The 26095-nt window shown below is 34.7% G+C and overlaps 1 protein-coding gene across 1 annotated transcript in view; it reads right to left on the reverse strand.

Annotated features, from left to right (window-relative positions):
• The window catches only part of EXOC5 (exocyst complex component 5), a gene marked incomplete at both ends in the record, with an annotated part of 47187 nt that overhangs the window by 10141 nt on the left and 10951 nt on the right, over positions 1-26095 (reverse strand). Inside the window, 9 exons of the mRNA XM_080707154.1 lie at positions 683-791; positions 13563-13710; positions 15833-16042; positions 16943-17025; positions 18291-18431; positions 18525-18569; positions 20790-20899; positions 22791-22819; positions 25519-25583. Coding sequence (XP_080563280.1) covers positions 683-791; positions 13563-13710; positions 15833-16042; positions 16943-17025; positions 18291-18431; positions 18525-18569; positions 20790-20899; positions 22791-22819; positions 25519-25583 — 940 coding nt within the window. The remainder of the gene's footprint in view (positions 1-682; positions 792-13562; positions 13711-15832; positions 16043-16942; positions 17026-18290; positions 18432-18524; positions 18570-20789; positions 20900-22790; positions 22820-25518; positions 25584-26095) is intronic.

The raw sequence follows: 26095 nt of genomic DNA on the forward strand, positions 1-26095 counted from the left end.
TGGAGATGGAGAAAAGTGGATGAACTTTTGATATAGATGCTTAGAAGTATACCGACAGAATTTGCTGATGGAATGGCTCTCGGGGTTGATAAAAAGGAAAGCCTAAGGCCACTTGGCAATGCCTCTTAAAGACACACAAGAGGAATAAGTTTAGGAGGAAGATAAATAGTTTCATTTTGGCTATTTTAAGTGTAAGATGCCCACTAAATAGCAGTAAGGTCAAGCAGGCAACTGGATTATAAGACTGGCACTCAGAAGTCAATACTATACTATTCATACCAAAAATTCAAAAGATCAAAGCACAAGAAAAAATTTAAAATCTGTCTATATCCTTTCCAGACTCATTTTTGAATGTTTTTTTTTTCTGAACCTTACATTAGTCAATTTCCTAACCAGAATGGTTCTCACCTTCACTTTTGCACTTAACAGTATTGCAATATATTCTGCCATTCATTCTAGTGACTTAGGTATTGTCTTATTTTACTGGATATAAACACTTGGAGAGAACCATGTCACTGTGTAACTTTTAGTACTTGGCAAATTCTTGCATTACTGAAAGTACAAAATTTATTGCACCAATTGACCCAACATATAGAAATGATTATATATAAAAAAAATACATATAGTTTAACTAGCCAGGACTAAAGACATTTAGCAGAAAGTTTAATACAAATATACTTACCAGCAAGTCCTGTTTCCAAAGCATAATCAATATGCTCAATACATAAAAATTCCACCAGAATGGTAAAAATTCTAAAGGCATTCCTTGGTAAATCAGAAGGATCAGAGAGCTTTAAAACAAAAACAAAAATCACTCAAATCTGCTTTTTTAAAAACCAACATTTTCCTTCAATAATCAGTTTTGTGTAGGACATAGTATTTCATGTATCAAAATAACTCAAATTCTACCTTCCCCTGCTCACACATTATTACAATGTTCCCTTGCACGATAGCTCTCTTGACTTTCTGTTTCACAAACTTGTTTTATAATCCATTAGTAAAATTCAACTGCACTTTCAGGACTCCACCCCCTCCTTACATACAAATATATGTATAAAATGTATATGTTGGGATATCGTGTAAAATGCCTTTTTTATGTGGGTCATGGTTAAAAAGAATTGAGAGCCACTGAATGAACAAGAGCAGTTCTAATAAAACTCAGAACAAAAGAGATTCTTATCTTTTTGTGGAATCAAGATGGGAAATGAATTAAATGATAGGCTTCAAATTCTAAGTTCATCATGTCCTGGTTGAGGAACCTTTAAAATGTTATTTAGCTTTACCAACCCTCAATTTCTTAATTTATAATATGAGGGTAATAGTAACAATACTTTTTAGTCTTGTTAGAATAAAATATGAAAAAAGTAAAGTGTTTTACATAATAAACACCATCTATTTTTATTTCTTTAATATTTATGTTTAATATACAAATAAAATGTCTACATATTTATCATGTACAATATGTTTTAAGTATGCATTCACTGGGGAATGGCTCTGTTGAGCTAGTTAACTTATACCATACCTCACATTTTTATCATTGTTTTTGTAGGCAGTCCTTTGTGTGTGTATGTGTGTGTGTGTGGCGGGGCTACTAGGGATTGAACCCAGGGGCATTCTGCCTCTGAGCTATATCACTAGCCCTATTTTTTATTTCTTATTTTGAAACAGGGTCTCACTAAGTTGCGGAGAGCCTAAGTAGCTGAGGCTAGCCACGTACTTGCGATCCTCCTGTCTCAGCCTCCCAAGTACTGGGATTACAAGTGTGAGCCACCACACCCAACTCCAATCCTTTCTTAAACAAGTTTTTTTTTGTGTGTGTGGGGGGGTCTCAGTTACTTAGTGAGGACCTCTGCAACTTAGTGAGACCCTGTTTCAAAATAAAAAATAAAAAATAGGGCAGGGGGTATAAACTAGAAGATCTTTATGTTCTTTTTAATACCCTAAGCCCAAGTATCATACAATTTAAAAAAATATTCAGCCCCAACCAAAAGTCACATTAGTTTATCATGTTACTAAATATATGCATATTTAGTACATATATATATATACATACACATGTATAAAGAAATACAGTATCATTTATAAAATATAACTCTCATAACTTTCTCATAACTTACAGCCTGTAAGCAAAAATCTAACTGAATGTTGTTTAATTCAATTCTGAGAGATTTTGAAATAACTGTTTATTTTTTATTTTTTATTTTTTTAGTGGCACACTGTAATCATACATCTTAATGGAGTACAAGATGGTAGAGGTATATATGCACACATTCCCCATTTAGCCCTTCCCCAATTCCCACCCCATTCCCTCCTCTCTCTCTCCTTCTCCATAGTAAGCTTATAATTTTAAATCTTTTAACTGCTTTCTTTATTATTCATAAATTAATTTCTGCCTTTGTCAAATTTATTTATAGTTTCCATTCATGTAACTTCTCAGCTTAATACTTATTATGAAAACTTCTTATAAAAAATGCTTGGGAGTAGAATTGCTTGGGATTTTTTTCAGATTTTGGAATATTTGTATATACATAATAAGACATCTTGGGGAAGGAACACAAGTCTAAACATGAAATTCATTTATATTTCACATATACCTTAAACACATGGCCTGAAGGTAACTTTAAACAATATTTTTCATGTGTTTGTATTTTGACTGGGTCTCATCCTATGAAGTCAAGTGTAAATTTTCCATTGTGGTGTCATATTGGTGCTCAAAAAATTTCAAACATAGCCGGGCATGGTGGCGCACGCTTGTAATCCCCGTGCTTGGGAGGTGGAGACAGGAGGATCCCGCAGGTTCAAAGCTAGCCATGCTGGCTTAAGAGATCCTGTTTCCAAATATAAAAAAAGTATAAAATAGGTCTGGGAGTATAGCCCGGAGGTAGAAGGGCTTCCAGGAACCCCAGTACCATCAAAAAATAAATAAATAAATAAAACAAAAATAAAACAAAAAAAATCAAACATTTGAGATTTCAAATTAAGGAGAAATGCTGAATTCTAATGTAATAATATAACTATCATGTATATAAATCCCCACTAATTACATATATCTTAACTAAAGTTCACAAAGATGCGGTACTAATCAATTCCCTTCCTGCTCTTCTTAATAACTACTCCAAAACCTTTACCCCTCATTTTTCTCTCGACTCCAATGCTATTATAATGTAAAGGCAAGTTAGTTAGTTAGTTAATTAATTAATTAATTAATTTAGTGGTACTAGGGATGGAACCCAGGGGCATTCTACTTCCAAGCCATACTCTCAGCCCTATTTTTTATTCTGTATTTTGAAAAAGGGTATCACTGAGTTGGAAAGGGCCTCACTAAGTAGCTGAGGCTATCTGCAAACTGTGATCCTCTTGTCTCAGTCTCCCAAGTACTGAGATTACAAACATGCACCACCACACCTGGCCAAAAAAGTAAGTTTAGATAGGTTGCAGTGAAAAAGATAAATATGTAAAGTCAATTATGTTTCTATATACTAACAGATAATTGTAAGTTAAATATAAATCTTAAAAATACCTTTTATATCACATTATAATAACACAGAAAATATATCAATTCTCCCCAAAGTAGAACTCCCCAAATAAATTCAATGCAAATGCATTTAAAATCTTAAACTTTTATTTTTCTAGAAACTGGCAAGCTCTTTTAAGATTTATACAAAATACAAAATAATTTATATGAAAATATTTAAAGACTTATACTATCTAATTCAAGACCTACAATAATTAAGTTAAAACAATTAAACCAGCATAGCACTGGCATAAAGACAAATGGAACAGAACAGAGTCCTGAAACAGATCCTCAAATTAATGGGCAATTGATTTTTGACAAAAGTTCAAAAGCAATTCAGTGGAAAAGAACAGTCTTTTCAATGAACAATGGTGAAACAACCAAATACCTATTTGTACAAATAAGAACTTCAATCTACATATTATATGGTATATGTAAGTTAACTCAGAACTGATTCTAAACATAAAATCTCAAATAATAAAACTACCAAAAGAATGCCTAAGAGGTAATCTTTGTGATCTTTAGACAAAGATTTATATGATATAAAAATATATAAAAATATAAAAATTTATATAATATTAAAAAATCATTAAATTGGAATTCACCAAAATTAACAATATCTATTCTTTAAAATAATGTTAAATTAAATAGACAAGCCACAGACTGAAGGAAAAAATTTGCAAATCACATCTCTGATAAACAAATTGTAACTAGAATATAAAACTCTCCAAAATAAAAAACAAATTGACTAAAAATACACAAAAGATAATTACAAATACTTTAACAAAGCATATTATATATCGATGGCAGATACACACATGGAAAGATGTTCAGCATCAATCATTATTTCATTAGGAAAATGAAAACTAGAACCCTAAAGACATCATTACATAAGTTTGGCAGTTTATCTTTTTTTCTTTTTTTTTCTTTCTTTCTTTTTCTTTTGCGGTACTGGGGATGGAACCCAGGGGCATGCTAGCTCTGAGCTACACTCCCAGCCCTATTTTTTAGTCTATTTATTTATTTATTTATTTATTTATTTTGGGGGGGATGGAATCCAGGGGCATTTGACCTCCGAGCTACACCCCCTGCCCTATTTTTAATTCTTTATTTGGAAACCAGGTCTCACTGAGTTGCAGAGGGCCTCACTAAGTAGCTGAGGCTGTCCACGAACCGCGATCCTCTGGGTCTCAGCCTCCCGAATGCTAGAGAGATTAAATATCATATCTGGTAATTGATATTTTCTTTCTATAAATCTCATGAGTATACTCTTTCATTTGATTTCTATTCATATGCATAATTTCCATTTGCTGACATTAAACATAAATATATTCATTATATACATCAATAGAGAAAAAAATTAAGTCTTCCTCAACTCTTTTTTTTTTTTTTTTTTTCGTTTTGCAGTATTGGGGATGGAACCCAGGGGCATTCTACTTCTGGGCTACACCCCATCCCTATTTTTTATTCTTTATTTTGAGACAGGGTCTCACTGAGTTGCAAAGAGCCTCACTAAGTAGCTGAGGCTGTCCGTAAACTGCAATCTTCCTCCAGTCTCAGCCTCCCGAATGCTGGGAATACAAGCGTGTTCCACCAGGCCCAGCTTCCTCAACTCTTAATTCCACTACTTAAGAGCTGTGTCTTTCCATTTTTTCATCTTTAAAACATAATACTAGCTGGGCGTGGTGGTGCACGCTTATAATCCCTGTGCTTGGGAGGCGGAGACAGGAGGATCGTGGTGGTTCAAAGTCAGCCTCACTGGCTTAAGAGACCCTGTTTCCAAATAAAATATAAAATAGGTCTGGGAGTGTAGCCTGGAGGTAGAAGGGTTCCATCCCCAGTACCACCAAAAACAAAACAAAACAAACTCCCCCCCAAAATCCCATAATACTAACTTTATTGGGTTATTATAGTTAAGGGAGTTAAAATACAAACTTAAAGTGCTTCAACTAGTGTCTAGAATGTGGAATGAAACCCCCTGGACTTCCTGAGGGCTAGGCAGAAACCTGCAACCTCTGAAAGACAGCCTTGTGCTCAGGCTCACAAGACTGCCAGCTGCAGCTTGGACCTTGTGTGAGTACTCAGAAACTTGTATGGTCCCTGTAGCTGGGAGCCTCAGGTGCACCCCAGTTTAGCTTCGGCCTTAGCAACCAAGGGAATGTTTCCACCATCTCTCTCCCAACCTTAAGCAACATAGTATGAAGAAAGACTTCATCTACTAGAGGGCAGAGCAGGCCACAGCAGTGTGGGCCTTGTCCTGGCCCTGTTCTGTGATGGTCTTGATGGGCTATGGGTTCTGCATGTAACCCAGGCTTATGATGGCCATGATGATTCAAGATTGCCTACCCCAACCCTCACCTAACCCAAAGCAGCACAACAAAGAGAGTCACTGTCTGGAGGAAGAAGAAGGAGGTGGATGTAGTTGTTCCTTTGGAGCCAAAGGCCAAACCCTCCATGGTAAAACTTTGCTCAGAAGAATCCTGAAGTACCTGACCATGGGCCATTAACTGTAGACAAGATATCTGGGCCCATCCTGGCCCCTGGTGGAGACTTACAGAACTAGCAGGGATGGGCTATTTTTAAAAATTATTCTGGAAGTCCACCCTAAACAACATACCAATTGTAGATTTGTGACAAACTTGGGCTTGCGGTGCCCTCTAGTGCTGAAATAGTGGTAGTAACAATAGCCTCACTGCAAATAATAAAAGAGCCTTGCTTAGATATTCTGAAAGAATGGGCACAAAGACAGATTATAAAGATTGGAGTAAATAGTTCTTCAGTGCATACATACTGTTGTATGCCAACAAGAATTAAAAACTGCTGGTCGTGGTGGCGCATGCTTGTAATTCCCGCGTTTGGGAGGAGGAGACAGGAGGATCACGCAGATTTGAAGCCAGCCTCGCTAGCTTAGGAGACCCTGTTTCCAAAAATAAAAAGTATAAAATAGGTCTGGGAGTGTAGCCCGGAGGTAGAAGGACTTCCAGGAACCCCAGTACCATCAAAAAACAACAACAACAAAAAAAAGAATTTAAAACTTTCAAGGAAGCTAGAGGCTGAGACTGGAGGATTGTGGTTCTTGGACAGCCTCAACTACTTAGTGAGGCCCTCCACAACTTAATGAGACTCTGTTTCAAAATAAAGAATAAAAAATAGGGCCAGGAGTGCAGCTTGGAGCTCGAATGTCCCTGGGTTCCATCCCCAGACCCAAAAAAAAAAAAAAAAAAAAAAAAAAAAAAAAAAAAAACTTTCAAGGAACCATGACTCCTCCCCTACTCCAAGGAATAAAGCAAGGCAGTAAGGCACTAGAGCCAGGCATGATGGTGCACTCTTGTAATCCCAGCATTTGGGAGGCTGAGACCGGAGGATCACAGTTTGTGGACAGCCTCAGCTACTTAGTGAGGCCCTCTGCAACTCAGTGAGACCCGGTTTCAAAATAAAGAATAAAAAATAGGGCCGGGGGTGTGGCTCAGAGGTTGAATGCCCCTGGGTTCCATCCCCAGACCTGCCAAAAAAAAAAAAAAAAAAAAAAAGTAAGGTACTAGAAACCACTTAAAAATGACCAATACGTGTGATATCTCAGACAGAAAATCCAAAATAGTTGTTTTAAGGAGACTCTACCAAGATACAAAAAAACAAATTAATGATTTATCAGATAAACTTAACAGAGATACTAACTTTTAAAAATCAAACTGAAATCTTGGAGATGAAAAATATAAACAAAATAAAAAATGTGACTGAAGGCATTAATGACAGAATCAATCGACTGGAAGATCAAAGATAGATCATTTGAAAATACTCGAAGAGGGAGAAAAAATAAAAAAGAATGAAGAGGAATAAAGAAAGCTAACAGGAACTATAGGACAACATTAGAAGAACAAAGAACAAATATTCAGGTTATTAAGGGTACAAGAGGGATTTGAGAATGCCAAAAAAGTAGAAAGTTTGTTCAAATTGATAACAACAGAATATATTCCAAACCTAGAGAAGGATACAAATATCCAGGAAGGGCAAAGGTAAATAATCAGATTCAATTCAATCAAATCCATGTCAAGAGTCACTGAAAAAACTTCAACCAGAAATACTGTACCCAGCAAAATTATAAGTAAATCAGAAGCTGGGTGTGGTGGGGCACAATTTGTAATCCCAGTACTTGGGAGACTGAGAAAGAGGGGTTGCCAGGTGTGATGCCAGCCTCAGTAACTTAGTGAAGCTGTCAGAAATTCAGCAAGATCCTGTGGGGAAACCTCAGCAAAGCCAGAACAGAGGGATGGGGGAGGAAGAAGGCTGAGGTTAATCAATGAAAAGGCTACATTAGAATATGTGTATACACATGAATATAACATTGTTAACCTGACAGGACATTCAGTATTGGGAGGAGGGATAAGAGGAAGCAGGGGATGGGAGAATAGAGGAAGCAGGGGATGGGAGAATGGGAGGCTCGGAAGGGCACCAAGTAGTGTGTGAATATTACCATTGTCAACGCGATCCACATTATAATGTGAGACTACAGTGTACCAATAAAATAAAATTAAAATTAAAAAAGCAAAATAGAAAATAAAATAGGGCTGGGGGTGCAGCTCTAAGGTAGAATGCCTTTGGTACAATCCCCAGTATCACATCCTCCCCAACACACACACACACACACACACACACACACACACACACACACACAAAATGAGAATAATAACATTTCCAAAAAAACTCAGGAATTTATAACTACCAGACCCCTATTATAAAAAAAATGCCACAGAAAATTCTTCAAACTGAAAGAGATGCTAACAAATCAGAAGAAAATACCCAAAAGTACAAAACTCATTGGTAAGAATAACTATATGGATAAATTTACAATGCTCTAGCCAGGCATGGTGGCACACCCTTGTAATCCCAGTACTTGGGAAGCTGAGTCAGAGAGTCACCGGTTCGAGGACAGCCTCAGTAAGTACTGAGACTTTCATTAACCTACTGAGACGCTATTTCAACATAAAAATAAAAAACAGGGCTAGGGGTATCTCAGAGGTAGAATGTCCCTGGGTTCAATCTAAGATATATCCCCCCCCCCGCTCTCTCTCTCTCTCTCTCTCTCTCTCTCTCTCTCTCTCTCTCTCTCTCTCTCTCTCACACACACACACACACACACACACACACACACACACACAAAAATAACTACATTATTTCTATTAAAAGATAGGCAATAAAAATATAAAATGGGTCATCACAATTTTTACATATGGGGAGAAATGAGTGCAAGTATAGAGTTTTACTATTATTATTTCTTTCTTATCTTTAAAATCATAATTAAATTGCTATCAATTTAAAATAACTTGCTATAATGAGATATTTTTTGTAATCCTCATTGTAACTACAAAGCAAAATAAAAATAAGCAAGGAGTCAAACCATTTCATCACAAAGGAAGTCCATAAGACAGGGAGAAAGGAAGAAAGGAAGTTTTGTAAAAAGCTAAAAAGTACATAACAAAATGGCAGTAATAAGACCATAATTTCTCCAACTAAAAGAAAGAGAATGACTGAATAAAAAGAAAACAAGACTCAACTATACACTGTTTATAAAAAAAAAAAAAAACTCACTTCATTTTCAGCAATGGACAGATCATCCAGACAGAAAAATCAACAAAAGGCAGTTAAGCTTTACTCTAAGACCAAATGAACCTAACAGATATCTACAGAACATTCCACTCAAAACCTACAGAATATACATTCTTAACAAGATATGAAACATTCTCCATGGTAGGCTACAAAGCAAGTCTCAAAAATAAAAACAAAGCCGGGCGTGGTGGCACACGCTTGTAATCCCCGCGCTTGGGAGGCAGAGACAGGAGGATCGCGCAGGTTCGAAGCCAGCCACGCGCGCTGGCTTAGGAGACCCTGTTTCCAAATAAAAAAATGTAAAAATAGGTCTGGGAGTATAATAGCCCGGAGGTAGAAGGGCTTCCAGGAACCCCAGTTAAAAATAAATAAATAAATAAATAAATAAATAAATAAATAAATAAATAAATGAAAAACAAAAAAAACCCTAAAATAATTTGATCACAATGCAGTAAAACTAGAAATAACAAGAAAAACTTTGGTATATATAGGAATACATGGAAATTAAACAACTGACTCCAAAATAACTAAAGATTCACAAAAAATTAAATTTAAAAATAAAAGTAACATGTCAACCACAATGGGATACAGGGGAAAGCAGTATTAATAGGGAAATCTGTAGCAATCAATACCTACATCAAAAGTAGAAAGATCTCAATTTCTCCTTGTACTTCAAAGAACTGGAAAAACAGAACAAACCAAACTCAAAATCAGAAGAAGAAACAATCAAGATCAGAGCAGAAATAAAATACAAACTAAAAAAATACAAAGGATTGACAAAATAGTTGGTTTTTCTAAAATATAAATAAAATTAATAAACCCTTACCTACACTAAGAAGTCTCTAATTACAGAGATAAAGAAAAGACAAAAAAGGAGACATTATAATTGACATCACAAAATACAAAGGATTAGAGTTTTACAACTATATGTCAACAAATTTTATAACCTAGAAGATATGAAAAAAATCCCTGAAAGATCAATAATAAACAATGAATTAAATCAGAAATAAAAAGTATTTCACCAAATGAAAGCCCAGTTTTATTATGGAATTCTACAAAACAAACAAAGAAGAATGAATATCAACTTTTATCAAATTATTTCAAAAAACTGAGGGGGAAATTCTTGCAGTCTTTGAAGCTGACATTATTCTGCTATTGACTCTGGAAAGAGATAAAACAACAAAAAAGAAAGCTATAGCCTAATATCCATGGTCAACATAGATACGAAACTCCTCAGCAAAATACTAGAACCCAATAGCACATCAGAATGATTATTTATCATGATTAATTCCAAGGATGGTTCAACATCTCAAATAAATAACTGTGATATACCACATCAACAGAATTAAGGACAAAAAAAGATGATCATCTAAATAGATGCAGAAAAGGCATTTGATAAAGTTCAATATCCCATCAAGATAAAAACTAAACAAATTAGGTATGGACAATGTACCTCAACATAATCAAATAAATATATAACAACTCCATAGGTATATCATGGGGAAAAGATAAAAACTTTCTAAGGCCAGGTGTCGTGGCACAAGCTTGTAATCCCAGCACTTGGGAGGCTGAACCAGGAGGATTGTGGTTCAATGACAGCCTCAGCTTCTTAGTGAGGCCCTTTGCAACTGAGTGAGACCCTGTTTCAAAATAAAGAATAAAAAATAGGGCTGGGGATGTAAGCTCGGAGGTAGAATGGCCCTGGGTTCATTCCCAGTACCACAAGTAAAAAATAAATAAATTTCTAGGATTTGGAACAAGTCATGAATGCCCACTTTTATTACTTTTATCCAACACAATACTTTAAGTTCCAGCCACAACAATGAGGTAAAAGAAATAAAGGGCACCTGAACTGTAAAAGACAAATTTGTACTCTTTGCAAAGAATATGATATTATATATTATAAGCCCCAAAGATTCCACCAAAATACTATTAGTATTAGTTGCAAGATACAAATTCAACATACAAAAATCAGTAGTGTTTTTATATGTCCAATATTGAATTATCTGAAAAAAATTAACAAACAAAACAATTCCACTTATAATACCTATTACATAACAACATACCTAGAAGTAAATTTAACCAGAGATAAAAGATCTTGTCAATGAAAAACACTGCTAAAAGAAACTGAAGACACAACACACAAAAATGGAAAGAATCAGCCGGGCGTGGTGGCGCACGCTTGTAATCCCAGCATTCGGGAGGCTGAAACCGGGGGATGGTGGTTCGCGGACAGCCTCAGCCTCAGCTACTTAGTGAGGCTCTTTGCTACTCAGTGAGACCCGGTTTCAAAATAAAGAATAAAAAATAGGGCAGGGGGTGTAGCTTGGAGATTGAATGCCCCTGGGTTCCATCCCCAGACCTGCAAAAAAAAAAAAAAAAAGCAAAGAATATATATGCATGGATCGAAAAAAATCAATATTGTTAAAATGGTCCTATTATCCAAACCCATCTACCAATTCAATATGGTCACTATTAAAATATTGATGACACTCTTCACAGAGCTAGAAAAACAATACTAAAATTCATATAGAACTACAAAAAAAAAAAAAAAACCCAAAAGACAAAGCAACCTTGAGCAAAAAGTACAAAGCAGGAGGCGTTACATATGACTTCAAAATAAACTACGAAGCTTTAATAATCAGAACAGCATGGTATGGGCATAAAAACAGACAACAGACCAATGAAACAAGAGTCTAGAAGTAAAGCCACATATCTATGGCCAACTGATCTTCAAAAAAGACGTTGAGACGAGACATTAGGAAAAGACAGTCTATATAATAAATGGTGCTGAGAAAACTGAATAACCACAAGTGGAAGAATGCATCTAGACTCTTATCTTTCATCATATACACAAATCAAAATGTATTAAAGTCCTAAATGTAAGATCTGGAACTATAAAACTACTAGAAGAAAACAAGAGAAATACTTTATGGCATTGGAATGGGCAAGAGTTTTTTAGGATAAGACCCTAAAATAAGCATAAGAAACAAAAGTAAAAAGAGATATACAGGATTACATCAGTCTAAAAAGCTCATGTAAGCAAAGGAAATGGTCAAGAGTGAAGAGACAGTCTTGAGAACAGCAGAACATACATGCAAATTATATATCTGCTAAGAGATTAATTCCTAGGATATATAAGGAACTCAATGCTCACATTAACTTAGGCCATTTCCAAATTCAAATTAAAAAAAAAAAAAGGGCTAGAGGTAAAGCTTGGAGGTAAAATGTCCCTAGCAACACACACACACACACACACACACACACACACACACACACACACACAGCATAAGCCAAATATAAACATTTTTCACAAGACATACAAATAATCAGTGGGTATATAAAAAATGATCAACATCACTTATTACCAGAAATGAATATCAAAACCACAATAAAATATCACCTCACTCAATAAGTACAGCTATTATAAAAAGACAAAAGATAACAAGTGTGGTGAAGAAGTAGAAAAAAGGGAGCCTCCAGCAATGCCATACTTGGTATATATACCAAAGAAATGAAATTAGCATTTTTAAGAGATACAGGTAATTCCGTATTTATTACAGCACTATTTATAATGGCTAAGAAATGGATCAATCTAAGTGTCTATCAACTAATGAACACATTAATGGAATACTCTTCAGTCATTAAAAGGTTGAAATTCAAGCCGGGCATCGTGGCTCACGCTTGTAATCACAGTACTTGGGAGGCTGAGACAGAAGGATTCGGGTTTGTGAACAGCTTCAGCTACTTTGTGAGACCGTTTTAAAATAAAGAATAAAAAATAGGGCTGGGGGTGTAACTCGGAGGTAGAAAGCCCCTGGGTTCCATCCCCGGCACCACGGAAAAAAAAAATAAAAAGGTTGAAATTCTGTCATTTGTAGCAAGAGGAGATGGAACAGGAACATATTATGTTAGGTTAAATGAGACAGACACAGAATGACAATAGTGTATGATCACACTCAGATGTAAAATCCCAAAGAGGGGATTTCATAGAAGTTGTAAGTAGAATAGTGTTTACCAGAGGCTGAGGCAAGTGGGAAGAGGGAGCATAGAAATAGGTTTATCAACAGGTACCATGTTACAGTTAGGTAAGATTAGTTCTTGTATGCTATAACACCTGGTAGGGTAACTACAGGTAAAGAATATACTGTATATTTTTTAAAATGGTAGAATGGATTTTGAATGTTTTAACAACAAAGAAACAATAAATGTTTGATAGGATATATATGCTTACTGTAGTTTGAACAGTAATATAAACAGGTATCAAAACATCACATGAAGACTCATACATATGTACAATTTTTATGTCAATTAATAAAAAATGTAAAAAGCAAAGAGAAAAGTTGTTCCTAATAAGAGAGAAGACTTATCTTTGAATAAATATTTGATAAAACTTAAAATATCCAACTTTATATAAATAAAATAAATTTAGAGTCACTCTTACCCTATGACATCTTTCAAAGGCTTGTTTGGTTTCTTGTAAAAGATTAACCACTACTTCTTGGGAGAGGAAAGTTTCCCCATGAGTATCAATACTTGGCCCCAGTGGTAAGTTGGTACGTTGTCTAATTCTCTCTTTCAAATCTTGAATACTAGTACATCATATACACAAAGAAAGAACACTTTATTATACATGGATTTTAACTTCAGGTACTCTCAAATTTAGTATAAATCAAAACCAACATCAGAAAAAGACCAATAAACAAGCTATCTAAGTTCTAATTCCAAAAACTAGGTTTTTTTTGTTTGTTTTTGGTGGTACTGGGGGTGGCACCCAGGGGCTTTCTACCTCCGGGCTATACTCCCAGACCTAGTTTATATTTTATTTGGAAACAGGGTCTCACTAAGTTGCTGAGAGCCTCACTAAGTAGCTGAGGCTGGCTTCAAACCTGTGCTCAGCCTCCCAAGTGTGGGGATTATAAGCGTGCACCACCACGCTCAGCTCTAAGAACTAGTTTTGTAAAGACTTTCATTTGAAAAATGAGATTTGGAATTTTGATCTCCCTTTGTTTTTCTCAGAAAGTGAGCTATTCCAAATAAGTGACCATTACATATAACTAAATAGTCCTGTTTAAGAATAAAACTTCAAAATTTTAAATATATTCAGTCACTGAGACATACTTCATATTTCTTTACTATATTAAAGTACATCTGTAAACATAATTTAACTTTTCTTTGTGACTGAGGACCAATCGGAACATTTATTGTCCGGGGTATCTACAGATGAGACTTTTGCTCTTAGATTATATAGCCCCAACTCTTGTGAACTCACTTTTTACAAGTCTTATGATTGTTCTTTAGGGTTTTTTTTTGTGTGTGTATGTTATTAAGGGTGGAACCCAGTGGCTTTTCTACTTCCAGGCTATACTCCCAGACCTATTTTATACTTTATTTGGAAACAGGGTCTCACTAAGTTGCTGAGAGCCTAAGTAGCTGAGGCTGGCTTCAAACCTGTGTGATCCTCCTGTCTCAGCCTCCCAAGCGCGGGGATTACAAGTGTGTGCCACCACGCCCCTCGTTCTTTAGTTTTTCTCTTCTCTTCTTTGCTACTGCCTTTCAGATCTTATCTCTTACTCCTAATTATAACCTCTCTTATCATTCATTAATACACAAACAAAATGATTTGGGTGTGTAGTGTGGACTCTGACTGTATGGCACCACAGAAGTCATTCTATTTCCTTCTAGAATTGACTAGGTTCCAGGTAGTTAAGGTCTGGATAACTGAGATGCCATTAATTCTTAGAGCAAAATTCTATAGCATTTTCTTCTAGCATGTGAAAGTTGCAGGCTTTAAAGTATTAATAGTTCATGCCGAAAGGATAAAATAAAACAACTCATCAATTCAGGGTCATTTCTCCTTCCTTCCTTCCTTCCTTCCTTCCTTCCTTCCTTCCTTCCTTCCTTCCTTCCTTCCTTCCTTTTTGCCGTACTGAGGATGGAACCCAGGGGCATTCTACCTCCGAACTACACTCCCAGCCCTATTTATTATTCTTTATTTTGAAACAGGGTCTCATTGAATTGCAAAGGACCTCACTAAGTAGCTAAGGCTGTGTGTGAACTGTGATCCTCCTGTCTCAGCCTCCCAAATGCTGGGATTACAAGCATGTGCCACCACACCCAGCTAATTCAGGGTCATTTAAACGGTGTGAACTATTTGTTAGTTTTTTTTTTTTGTTTTTTTTTTGGTGGTACTGGGGATGGAACCCTTCTACCTCTGGACAACACTTTCAGACCTATTTTATATTTTTTTTATTTGGAAACAGAATCTCTTAAGCCAGCAAGGCTGGCTTCGAACCTGCGTGATCCTCCTGCCTCTGCCTGCCAAGCGCGGGGATTACAAGCATATGCCACCACGCCCAGCTATTTGCTAGTTTTTTAATAACTGCAACAACAATGATGAAATGATATGAATCTTTGCCAATAACTTAGAATAATTTACTTTGAGGGAAAAAAGGGAACTACAAAACTATTTCTGGCACTATGTTTTATATTAAAATAATTTTTAACTGAAAAATATCTGCTTTATATTTTAATCATGTTAGGTCATTTCAATATATGGTTCAAGAGCAGGATTTGATCTGGAGTATAAACAATGTGGTTTAACAGTTCTTCACAGAAAATCTTAATGACAATCAATATTTGACAAGCTTGTCCAAATATAATACTGCTCTTAATGCCTTCAATTTTATAGTATTTAATTTTAAAAAAGCTCACCCTCCTGTGCCAATGGATCTCTTCTGATGGTTTTTTGAGTCATAATAGCGTTGCAGAATCATAGCACTTCTGCTTTTCAAATATCCAGTCTCCACCTCAATATAGTTCTCCAAATAGGAAATGAAAATGGATTTGATAAGCTTTGACAAGAAAGTCTGTTTATCAGTACCTAAGTTAAACTCCATCAACTTGCTGGAAAGATTGGTGGTTCTTTTCATGGAAAAGGGGAGAAAAAGATTAACGTATATTTTAGGTAGTAACAATACTAAGAAGTACATATTTTCACATTATGACTTAAACCACCATTTCTTAAATTTAGGAGAGCACTTAAGAGGAAGAGAGCAGTACAAATAACATTAGTTATATACAAATAGTTTCAAGAACTATCATAAACTCCCTAGGGATGACCTAGGATAAGAAATTATGAGGCAGTGAAATGGTCTAAAAATGGCAACAGTGGCAGTATAGTCTCAAATATCCACTTATAACATTCATCATAAAACAGTACCCAAAACAGTACTGGGAGGTACTCTCTCTTCACCCTCTTTTGTCTTTGTCCATGCAGACTTTCTTCTAATTTTTTATTTCCCACTGTTGAAATGGAAGGATAGCAACAGAGCTGGGCAAAGGCAAGGGGAAAAAAACCTCCCATATGAAGCTTCTGTGATGTCTTTAAGAGCAAGGGTGCCATTTTCAAAAGCACAAGACAACTCTGATACCAGACTTAAATCTGGAATTGTCATCTTAAATCTGATATTGTCATGCAACTTCCTGTAATTTCTTAAGTTTAATTACAGATAAATGTAATTATATTAATTGTAAGAAAAAATAAAGTGAACTACCTCACAATTAAAATTAGAAACAATCCCTGAGTTTAAAAACACAAGGTCTTATGGCTTTTAGTATATCAAGATTAAAACATAACATCCAGTTCTCAAGTTAATGTAGTAAGAATGTTGCTCTTTTACAATTCTAGTCTACCATAATCATTTAATGCTAAAAGATACACTGCTATCTAACAGTTACTCAAAATACGTGAATATTCCCATATTTTCTATTAAAAAAGAAAATATGAGATCTATTACTATTTTCCAATAATTAAAAATATACCTTGTATATAGATCATACAGATTTTTGAGATACTGCTCTGCATCTGATTTCCTACATTCTTCTAACTGATCTTTCACAAAACTCTAAAAAAAAAAAAGAAAATCAACACTTTGTTAGATAAGCAAAGTTTAAGTCATATAATTTCTCAAGATATTTTTTCTCTAAGAACTACTTAATTTGTCACTGTTTAAAATTACTTATAGTTTGATTTCAAATACATTTTACTGCAGGTTTGAACTACTATGACTGAAAATAAAATTTTAAAAAAGGCAATCATAGAAAACAGACCAATCATAAAAAAATTTACAAACAGGCTTTTAAATTTTATTAATTATCATATTTTCCTCAGAATATATATATGTACATATATACATACACATATATGTATGTATGTATGTATGTCTTGGGAATAAGTAGGAATTTAGATTATCTTTTCTTTTGAAACACCATTAGAATCTATTTCTTAGAACAGCTTCTCAAACTGTGATCTAGCACTAATATTCTCTGAGACACAAATAGGCATTACTTTATTTATTTTTCTTAATTTTTATTTTGGGGTGTTACTGGGGTTCCTAGAAGCCCTTCTACCTCCGGGCTACACTCCCAGACCTATTTTTATATTTTCATTTGGAAACAGAGTCTCTTAAGCCAGCGAGACTGGCTTCAAACCTGCGTGATCCTCCTGTCTCCGCCTCCCAAATGGGGGGATTACAAGCGTGCGCCACCACGCCTGGCTAGGCATTACTTTAAAACAGAGTTCTTTGTACAGTAAATGTGGGAAATGCTCTCTTACATTTCCACTCTAGAAAATGACAATACATATCAGCACTTTAAAAGGTATCAAAAGTCCTGAATTGTGTTTATAAAACAAACACAGAATGTTACTTAATCAATTGGTAAACAAAGTTTAGGAAATGTTTGAAGTAGAATGCTTTAGTAGTAAAGGTTGTAAATTAAATTCATTTCCCTTTTTCATGATAGTGCTATATCATAAAAAATTCTATAGATTATACTTGTAGTTCTAAAGTTTCACAAATATCATCTACTGGTCAAGGTGACAACCAAAAAATAGAATAAAATCTGAGGCTACCTCACCACAATACATTACGGCTACTACTGCTATAACAAATCTGAAGCATAAACTCTGATGACACTTGACTAGCACCTTTTTCTTGAATAACAAATCATTTTTTAAAAACACGATACTGACATTCCATTCCCCTTACGCAAACAGATTATGATTTCTAAGGTTACAAGTAAATTAAATTACAAAAAAAACCTTCTAGAATAAAGGAAAAAAATCACATATAATCTTAAGAACTATTTAATTTGTCACTTTTAAAATTACCTGTAGTTTGATTTCAAATACATTTTGAATAAGCTTAGCCAGTACTGTTTCTGGATTGCTAAAGATATCTCCAACTTGCTTGTTTACGCGTTGACAGAGTATTGCTGCATCTTCAAATATATCATTTCTCAAGTAAGCACCCTAGATAGCAGAAGCATTTTACATAAATATTTAATGGTTTTAAAATACAAATCAGCATAAGACAAAATTCAATAAAGTATACTGTTAAGTTACCTCCTGGCACTGCTTTATATAAACATCAACACAATGGGAATAACCCTATGAAAAAGAAACACATTGTTATCAATGTTCAGGTTAAATGATAATAATAATAATCTTAATAAAAAGTGTCATGTGTAATAAATAGAGCTATCTTATGTTCCCATAAATGCCCCATAGTTGCTGCAATTAAATAAAATTAATCAAAAAGAACCTAATAACTTAATATGGATGCCTTCTCCTGCCTTCTATGATCAAATTATCAGTTCATTTATAACCTTTTTTTTTCTTTGCAGTGCTGGGGATAGAACCCAGGGCATTGTACCTCTGAGCTACACCCCCAGCCCTATTTTGTAGTCTTTTTATTTTTTGAAACACGGTCTCACTGAGATGTGAAGGGCCTCACTACGTAGCTGAGGCTGTTCGTGAACTGCGATTTTCTGGCCTCCACCTCCCGAAAGCTGGGATTACAAGCTTTTGTCAACACACCCACCCAGGTTTACCATCTTTTTGGACTTTAGATGAAAAAAGAAAGCCAAGATACAACTGAGTTCTTTAAAATGACTTTTGCCTTATGATCATCTAGCCATTTCTTTCAACTCTAGCACCCACCATTTCTCACTCCCCCCACACACACTCAAGGACTTCAGGAGAGGTTTTACATATATACACATAAAACCTATCTTTCCTATCTTGAACTCAGGGCATTTCCTTTCCCAGCAAGGGTCTGGATAGGATTATTTTTAAATAACAGCCTGAAAATTTACTTTTTATACTGAATCTATTTTAATAAAATATGTTTAAAGCAAAATAATTTGTCATATTAAGTGCAATATAATGAGAATTTACCTACTAAAAAATCATACATTAAAAACAAGTAAGGTAGCCAGGTGTGGTGGCACAAGCCTGTAATTCTAGTACTTGGGAGGCTGAGATAAGAGGATGCAAGGTTTGAGACAAGTCTCAGTAACTTAATAAGACCCTGTTTTAAAATTAAAATAAGGGCTGGGAGGTGTAGTATGGAGGTAGAATGGCCCTGGGTTCAATTCCCAGTAATACACACACACATACACACACACACACACACACACACACACACACGAAAAAAAAAAAAAACAAGCAGGGTAAACAATATAAAATACACTACTGTTTCAAAGACTATTCTCAATATTCATTCACCTGTTACCAAAATGAAAAGTTGAACAGCTTTCATTTTCTTAATATAACAGAAATATGAAGAAACAGATTGAAGAACTACTTGTTTAAGCACCTTCTTTGTACAAATATATTCTTACACTCTCTCTCAAATTCAAATTCCAAGAAGACAGTTCCATAATACACTTCTTTGTACTAGCTACCTAAAATTTTCTTGATATAATGATACTAAATATAAAATCTTTGTTCAAATATTAAATATCTAGCCAGTCATGGTGGCACATGCTTGTAAACCCAGCATTCGGGAGGCTGAGACAGGAGGGTCCATCTGGCTTCATGGCCAGCCTCAGCTACTTAGTAAGCCCCTTTGCAACTTAGTGAGACCCTGTTTCAAAATAAAGAATAAAAAATAGGGCTAGGGTGTAGCTCAAAGGTAGAATGCCCCTGAGTTCCATCCCCAGTACTGAAAAAATAAAATAAAATATCTAACGTGTGTGTGTGGGGATATACTAGGGCTTAAATTCAAGGGCTTTTTATTGTTTAGCTATACCCCCAGCCTTATTTTATTTTTAAATAAGATATACAACATGCTGGCCTCAAGCCTGAATCCTCTTATCTCTGCTTCCCTAGTAGTGGGATTACAGTTGTGCATCACCACACCAGCTTAAATACCTAACATTTAACACTAATTACACACACACACACACACACACACACACACACACACACACACACATAGTGTTATTTAAATGTAATTTAAATAAGCCGGGTATGGTGGCACACGCTTGTAATTCCCACACTTGGGAGGCGGAGGATCACGCAGGTTCAAAGCCAGCCTCTCAGGCTTAAGAGACTCTGTTTCCAAAGAAAAAATATAAAATAGGTCTGGGAATGCAGCCCGGAGGTAGAAGGGTTTCCAGGAACCTCAGTACCACAAAAATAAATAAATAAATAAATAAATAAATAAATAAATAAATAAATAAATGTAATTTAAATAAAAATGAAAATTATTACTGTCACACAGTTATACAACTAATGAAGGAAAATCAGACTATAATATCCAGGTATGTGTAAAATGTCCACAACCTTGAAGACTGATCTTCATTTTAAATTTTTATTATTTACCTTAAAATGAAGTAAAACTGCTGCTACTTCCCTCATTCTGGAGATTTCACCTCTTCTTTGTGCACTGGTAAACTCCAGAATTAGTTGGCATTCTAAATCATGATATTTACCTAAAAATAAAGTAATTCAGCTATACTGATGCATTCAAAGTATCCAAGTTATATACAAGCATCTAAATTATTTATAAAATAACTATGGATCTGCCTTCTTTTGGAAGAATTACAAAAACACTTTGAGATTAGATAGTGAATCTAGCTTGTACAATATATTGAGGTATTCAAATCTTTATTTTAAAGACACAAAATTTTCAAACTGGTAAAACAACTAAGCTCTCCAGTATTTGAATGCCATTTAGCACAATTATTTATTAATAGTATATTACTAGCTGGGTGTGGTGGCACACATCTGTAACTCCAGTACTTGGGAGGTTGAGACAGAAGGGGCACAGGTTTGAGGCCATCCTCAGCAACTTAGCAAGACCTTATTTCAAAAGAAAAAATAAAAAAGGCCTGGAGTATACCTCTGAAGTAGAATGCCCCTGAGTTCAATCCTCGATACCCCCCCAAAAAAAAACCCAAACCCCAAACAACAACAACAAAATCGGTAGATTAAATACAAAACTTCATTTTAGGATAAAATGTGGTACTTGATTCACTATATTCATATTAATTTTCTTTCTCTCCCCCTCCCTCCCTCTCCCTCTCCCTCTCCCTTTCCCTTTCTCTCTCTACCTCTACCATTCTTCCTTTCCCCCTGGTGATACTAGGGATTGAACATGATGGTGCTCTATCACTGAGCTATATCTTTAGCCCTTTTGATTTTTTATTTTGAAACAGGGTCTTGCTAAGTTGCTGAGACTGGCCTAGAACTTGGAATCCTACTACCCAAGTACTGGGATTTATAGGCATAACTTCTGTACCCAATTCGATTCACTGTTAATGCTATTATGATTATTTTTTTGTGGTACTGGGGATGGAACCCTGGGGCATTCTACCTTCAAGTTTGCAGAAAGAATAAACCCCTTGCACCCAGAGCAGCTGGAGCCTGTCTGCTCAAGTGTCTCTTGCTTTTCACCTTTCCTGAAGCAGATTAGCTTTATTTTTTACTTTTTATTTTTTTTGCGGTACTGGGGTTGAAACCTAGGGGCACTCTATGTCTGAGCCACCCCCTCCCCCCAGCCCTATTTTGTATTCTTTATTTTGAAAGAGAGTCTCACGGGGTTGCAAAAGGCCTAAATAGCTGAGGTTCTCCTTGAACTGCAATCCTCCCTCCTGTCTCAGTCTCCCAAATGCTGAGATTATAATCATGTGCCACCAAGTTTGGCTAGCTATTAATGGTTCTTAATGAACACCTGAACTTTGGACTAATTTACAGTGAACAAAGATATTCTCAGCAGTCCATTTATCTATGTCATCCTTATTCTAAGACCTTGGAAATAGACAAAGTTATCTGAACCTTCTATAAAGTGACCTACAAAATCATGACCAGGTCACCATACATGAACCCTTCAAATATAGTGATTTTTTTCCCCAAAAAATCTAGAATGATCTAGCCTAAAATTGGCAAAAACTACACTAATCATGTAAGTAAAATAGCTAGTAAAATGCTCATGTCATCGTTAAAAAAACTATTCAACTTATTTAAAGATGTGTATGATTACAATCTCTAAATACATTGTTAAGTTTAAAAATAAGGTATAAAGCTACTTGCTACCAATTATTTAAAAATAAATTGTTTGTGTGTGTGTGTGTGTGTGTGTGTGTGTGTGTGAGAGAGAGAGAGAGAGAGAGAGAGAGAGAGAGATTGATTGATTGATTGATTTATGTCTTATATTGTATATCTATAGAATATCCTGGAAGAAAACCTAAGGAATTGATAATGACTGTTTTCAGGAAAAGAGAATCTCAGGGATGAGGTGGAAGAATGAAAATTTCCTTACTCTTTATACTTTTGCTATTTGTTTTTTTCTTTTACAGAAGTATTTAAATAGATTCTACTTACTTGCAATTTTTGATTTTACTTCTGAAAATCTGAAAGATAAAAACCAATGATAGGTTCATTAATTGTGACACACATATCATAGTAATGTAAGATATTACAAAGGGAGAAATTGGGTACAGGGGTATTATGGGAACCCTCTGCATTATCTTTGTAGTTTTCTGTAAATCTAAGAAAGCCAGGGAATAGATTACTGAAAGGAAGCATGTCAAATGACAAAACTGAATACAGGCAATTTAGATGAACTGGATGGTTCTCATTTAGGAATTCATACTGAATAATCAGTTCCCTGTGAAAGAGGAAAGGGTTCTTCATAAAGCACCAATAACCTAGCCAGTCCCCAAACTAAATTACTGTCCCTATTTGTATTTACTGGCATTTTAAATTCACTTCATTATTGTAATAATAACAATAATCTGTCCCCCATTGAGGTTTTAACAATAAAGTTTAAAATTATTTAAAAGAAAAACAATGATAAAATAACATGCAATATTAATGATATATGATAAAGAATAAAAATAAAATAACTAATGATAAAAACATAAAATTATTTAAAACCATTTTGTCCCATTGTTTCAAATGTATACACTTATAAAACTTTAAATGTAGCTGGGCATGATGGTGCACACCTGTAATCCCAGTACTTGGAAGCCTGAGACAGAGGATCTCAGACTCAAAGCCAGTCTTAGCAACTTAAGTGAGACCCTCAGGAACTTAGACAGTTTTGAAATAAAAAATAAAGTAGGGCTGGGGGTAGCTCAGAGGCAGAATGCCCCTGGGTTCAACCTGCAGTTCCACAAAAGAAAAAAACAAAACTTAAATAAATATAGTATTTAGTAATAAAATTATAAAAAGAATATAATTGTATTTTAATAAAATATTGATTAGTATCAATATGAGAACATATATAAGCTTAGGCTATTATTCCCATATATTTTAATATACTCATGTCACTAGGCATGATGCACATGCCTGTGTCCCAGTACTTGGGAGTCTGAGACAAGATGGCAGGTTCAAGGACCACCTCAGGAATGTAGCAAGACTCTCAGCAACCTAGCAAAACCCTGCTTCAATCCAAAAATAGAAATTAAAAAGGGTTGGGGCTATATCCTGGAGGCAGAAAGCCTCTGGGTTCAATCCCCAGTATCGCACACAAAATATCAATTTTATTGGTAAACTCACACAATTGAAAATTTGGGACTTAATGGGTTAAAACTAGAAAAACAAGAGAGACTATTGGAAGAATTAGGTCTAAGTAAGCAACCATTCCATCTTTACAAATTCATAAACTAAATTATTAAATCTCAAATATCAAAATGGAATGGTGTATAGTAAAAAAATTGATGTTCAGAGAGCCTATGCAATCATTTGAAGAGAGTAGCTGGCAAAAGAAGTGCCAAAGACAGATGAAGTGAATAAAAATTTAGAGTTACCAAAAAAAAAGTATCAAAGTCATAGTAGATTACAGAATATTTATAGGCCATAAAAATATGTATAAAAAATTAAATCTGATTAGGATATATATTCAACTTCAAGACTGGGTAGAAAGGCAAGCTCTGTGGTAGTGGTCTTGCCTAGCTTGTATGAGGCCTTGGCTTTGATTCCCAGTATGGAAAAACAAAACAAAATAACAACAACAAAACTCCAAAAGGAGAATAAAATTGAAGGATGAAAAAGAAGAATATATGTCAGTGAGTTCTGGAGAGGAAGAACACAACTGAAAGAACAGAGAATGTAGCCAGTTAATATGCACCTATTTTGAGGTAGACATGTTACCCATATAAGTAAACGGTTCAACTTTGAAATGAGATAAAAGAAAATTTTGACAGGCGATTTTAAAAAGTATTACTGCTAACTGGGTGATGTGTGCATGTATGTCTACACAAGATTTTTACCCCATTATGATGTATGAATACAATGCACCAATAAAAAGTATTACTGATAATTTGTTATGAGGATACAGAGTTGAAAGTAAAACAGATTTTGGAGGGAGGAGGATAACAGTAAAGTTTTCAGTATATGAAAGTTTTCAGAACATAAATATATTCATATTCTATCTATACTTTAAGATCCTCAAGAATCAACAAAATAATAAGACTTTTACACTGAAAGTCTATTTCTTTCAGATAGTCACATGGAAATACTACCGCCAAGACTTTATTAAAGAGTATGATATTTCAGACTATAGAAAATCATGAAAAAACTTCCTGCTGAGAGACTGTTTATTTTAGTATGAAATCTTAGTGATAGCCCTTTGATCTTCCATTTGAAACAGAGAGTTTTAACTTTTCTCTAGGAAGAATTTTATGGATAGGGTAAAGATTGTTACAATTTGTAAATATTTTAATTTTTGGAAAAAAACTTTATACCTTTTCATAGATGCTCAAGAACTCAAAACCTTCATAAATAGAAAAAAAAAAAAACTGAATAGCCCTATGTTTGAACTGTCTCTTACACCCCAGTTTTCAAAATCTAAAATAAGACAAGTCAAAATTTTACTTCAATTTCTTTTTTCACAAAACAAGGGACTGAAATTATTTCAGAAAATAGCACTGAATTTAGATACTAAGAGTAGACCATAGTTTTTCAATCAACTATTATATACTGTTTCTTGTATGTGGAGAAAATAAATTGTTGTTGACTTAATGGGCAAAAAAAATCATACTGGAAAAACTATAATTTTATTCTATAAATTACACATTTTCAAATAATTTTTGAGAAATAAACTTGCCTATCAAAAGGTAACTCCTGGGCGATTAGGTGCAACTTCTGAATGATGTCTGCTGCCTCCTTTATCTATTAAATAATAAATAAAACCAATAATTAAAAACTCTTATGCACATCAAAATTTATCTGTATATATGGGAATAGTAATAGCTCAATATGCCCAAAGTCCCCTCCCTTAAACAATTTTCTTTAAAAACCCATCACAAATAAAACATTGGGAATAAGAATAATACATGGGGTATCACCACAATAATCTAAAACCCAAGTATATCTATCTTTTTGGCACTGAAATTTTATGATTTCTTTGATGCCACAATATCATCCCAATGAAACCTGTAACTCAAGTTTACTCTAAAGAAGTTAAAATCTTTACTTACTGAAAGGAAAGTATAAGTCTAAGTTTATAAAACCAAAACTGATAAACAAGATGTATGCATACATGCACTTTAAGCTAAATGAATAAAATGCCTGTCATTTAATAACCATGTTTATAACAATAGTTCTAAAAGTGAAGATAAGTTTTAATATAAAATTTTCTGAGTGAAACATATTATAGAAATGTAGTTTTACAAGATGTGAAA

Source organism: Muscardinus avellanarius (assembly GCF_963383645.1).
Source record: "Muscardinus avellanarius genome assembly, chromosome: 12".
NCBI lineage: Eukaryota > Metazoa > Chordata > Mammalia > Rodentia > Gliridae > Muscardinus > Muscardinus avellanarius.